This window comes from Erinaceus europaeus, unplaced genomic scaffold (assembly GCF_950295315.1).
Source record: "Erinaceus europaeus unplaced genomic scaffold, mEriEur2.1 scaffold_806, whole genome shotgun sequence".
Classification (NCBI taxonomy): domain Eukaryota; kingdom Metazoa; phylum Chordata; class Mammalia; order Eulipotyphla; family Erinaceidae; genus Erinaceus; species Erinaceus europaeus.
In genome coordinates this window covers 55,816-58,890 of record NW_026647965.1, presented here as the reverse complement: position 1 = coordinate 58,890, position 3,075 = coordinate 55,816, and the positions used below count along the sequence as shown (strand labels likewise).

Sequence of the window (3,075 nt, the reverse complement as noted above, 5' to 3'; positions counted from 1 at the left end):
AACTGTTTCTTTGGCTACAAAGTCTACCCAACAGTGAGCAGTGAGTGGGGCTGTGGGGTCCGCCTTTTACCACCCCTCCAACATCTATTACCCAAGACAGCACCTCAGAGGTCGGCTTAGGTCCGTGTCCACCAGAGCAGGGTGACTAGCTCTGTTTGCCTCACTGGGGTGCTAGAGAGCACTGCACCCCCTGGAGCTGCACCCTAGGGCCCACCACCACCCCTCCAAGCCCCAAACTCTAGGGAGCTTTCAGGTCCCTGTGATCTAGGCCAGAGTGTGGCTTGTGGGGACCAGGCCAGCTCGGGGGGTGTGGAGGGCAGAGTACCTCTCAGAAAGGGTGGACACCTCAGGGACCAAGCCCCTGCTCTCCCCAGGCCCGCTGTTCGTGGTGCAGTGGCTGTTCGACCAGGCCCAGTTGATAGTGGATAACGCGTACCTCACTGGCCAGCCAATGCAGGAGGACCAGAGGCTCTACGTCCAGAACCTAGCCGGAGAGCTGAGACACACACTCCAGAATGTGTCGTGAGTTGTGGGGAACCTCGCACCCTTCTCAACATGGTGGGGAGCACTTCGCCTAAAGGGGACTTAGAAAGGGGAGCAGCCAGGAGCCTGCCATGGGTGGGAGTACACTGATCTCCCCCACATCAAGGGAAACTGTGCAGCACTGAAAAGCAGCCAGAATAAAGAGGATTCCCATCTGGGAAGGCCACACACTGCATGGTCCCAACGACAGGACATTCTGCAAAAGACAGAGCTGTGGAAACAGATCTGGGGATTCCAGGGATTTGGGGAGGAGGGATGAACAGGGATCCTAGGGGCGCGGGACTGTTCTGATTGCTATTTGTCCAAACTGATAGAAGGGGAAACAGTGAGACTCTCATGTTCCTGGTGCACTCTGGACAACATGTGTCATGTGCAGGTCACCCTGTGACCAGTGTCCCATCTGTGGGGACAGGGGTTATACTTCAATTTTTCTAAGAACCTGAAACTTCCCTATAAAGCAAACTACAGGACTGAGGAGACTGCTCAGCCTCTTAGAGCACAGACCTTGTGTGTCTGAGGCCCCCAAAGCTACTGGTTCAATCCCCAGCACCACCTTATGCCAGGGTTGAGTGGTGTTCTGATTCTCTAAATAAATAAATAAATGAGGTCTCGAGGCAGAAGGGAGGAGGGTGGCAGAGACGTGTGCTGCTAGGGATGAAACCCGGTGACAGGAAGGGACTGAGAGTCAGGTGGAGGCCTTGCCCCCAAGGGAGGAGTGGGGGCAGGCCGAGGTGGACTGTGGGACTGGGACTGACTCATGGGTATCCCTCTCCTTCCTTCCAGGGCCAGCTTTGCCCCTGCCTGCTTCTCACATGAGGTCATCATCCGAAGGTCAGTGTTCCCGGGTCTCTAGGGCATCATCCCTCATCATTCCTCACATGAGATGCCCAAACACCCCTCCCCCAGACCTCAGGCTGCCCAGCTACTTGACCTTTCTAAAGCTGCTGAAGCCATTTACTCATTTAGTTCAGGCCATCTCTGGCTGCACCCTGCCTGAACTTTGACCCCTGCTGGTTTTCTGTCTGCAGCCAGTGGACAGAAGTCCAGGTGAACGGTACGTCCCTACCCCAGGCGCTGCACTGCTGGGACAGGAGCCTGCATAGGAGCCATAATGCCAGCAAAGCCCCCCTGAAAGGCTGCCCCATCCACCTGGTGGATAGCTGCCCCTGGCCTCACTGCAACCCTACCTGCCCCACCATCCGCAACCAGTTCACAGGGCAGGAGGTGAACATGGCCCAGTTCCTGAGGCGCATGGGCTTTGATGTGCCGAGTGTGGCCCAGTAATAGGGCCTGGAGCCCAGCAAGCTACTGGGGATGCTGAGCAGTGGGAACTAGGGGCCTCCCTGAGAAAGACACCAGTCCAGCTGCCCCTGACCATACCAGGACACCAGGCCCAGCGCTCCAGCACTGCAGCCAGACTCCTTCTCCCAGCAGCCTTTGCTGCAGCTCACTCACTGCCTAAGAGAGGCCCAGCCAGACTGTGGCCTCAGGCAGAACCCAAGATTCTGAGACCCTGAGACCCCAGTACGATGGGGGGGGGGTGCCAGCCAACCCTCCCTGGGGAGCCAGAAGCACTGGATTCCTACGCCCACCTTCCCTTTTGTATTATTTTATAAAGTGAATTTTTATTACATTAATTAAAAAAATAAACAACATATATATGATGAATTCCATAACAAATGATAATGTTTTGTAACATATTTGCTTTTTCAATAATGAAAAATAAAGGACAACACAAGAGGCTCCTCTACAGGTGTGTTTATCTGATGGGTAGTTTGTCATTTCTCCTGAATGCTCCCTCTCTCCCCCCTTTCACACTCACTGTTGCTCACTCCATTCCAGACCCTTCCACAAGAGCCAGTGGTCAAGCAGGCAGGAACCTGGATGCAACACATCACTAGGGCTCATCACTAGAGTCCCGTGTAACATGCAAATCCAGTCACAGCACTCACTCAGTGTCTCCACCAGAGCAGAGTCCTCTCCAATGGGGCCCCCTGTGGGGTAGGGAGTCTAGAGGACCTAGTGACATGTGCCCACCCCCACTCCTGATGACTTGGCTAAGAGGGAGGGGCCGCCATATAATCAAATCAGGCTTGGGGGGCAGGGCACAGACAGTGACATCAGCACAGTGACACTGATATCTTGCTCTTCAGAGAGGCTCTTCAGAGAGTGGCTTTGTGTGTCTCCTGCCTGCCAGGCCCAGTGAGCATCACATTTGCGGGTTAGGCCCTGTGGGATCCCCTGAATGAAATCAACTCTTTCTCCCAGTGTTGGTGACAAGGGATGATAGGGGCATGACTCACCTGGCCTGGCTGGCATGCTGTGTGGTGCTGTGCTGTGTTGTGCTGTGTTGTGCTGTGCTGTGCTGTCCTTTCCTGTGCTGTGCTGTGCTGTGCTGTGCTGTGCTGTGCTGTGCTGTGGGCACCAGGGAAGCCAGAGCACCTGGATAAAGTTCCTGCTGAGCTCGGCAGGGTCACTGAACAAAACAAATTGCAGTCCAGCTAAACAACCAGGTGACATCCAACACAACAG

At 54.9% G+C, this 3,075-nt stretch overlaps 1 protein-coding gene across 1 annotated transcript; it reads left to right on the top strand.

Moving 5' to 3' along the window:
• Nucleotides 1-6: 6 nt before the first annotated feature.
• On the top strand, nt 7-2,158 carry LOC132536555 (palmitoleoyl-protein carboxylesterase NOTUM-like; the record flags this gene model as incomplete). The annotated part of the gene is given in 4 exon segments (XM_060184564.1): nt 7-40; nt 375-522; nt 1,327-1,374; nt 1,572-2,158. Coding segments are annotated over 4 exon segments (537 nt in total), but the record flags the coding sequence as incomplete, so codon positions are not given.
• Between the last annotated feature and the right edge of the window lie 917 nt (nt 2,159-3,075).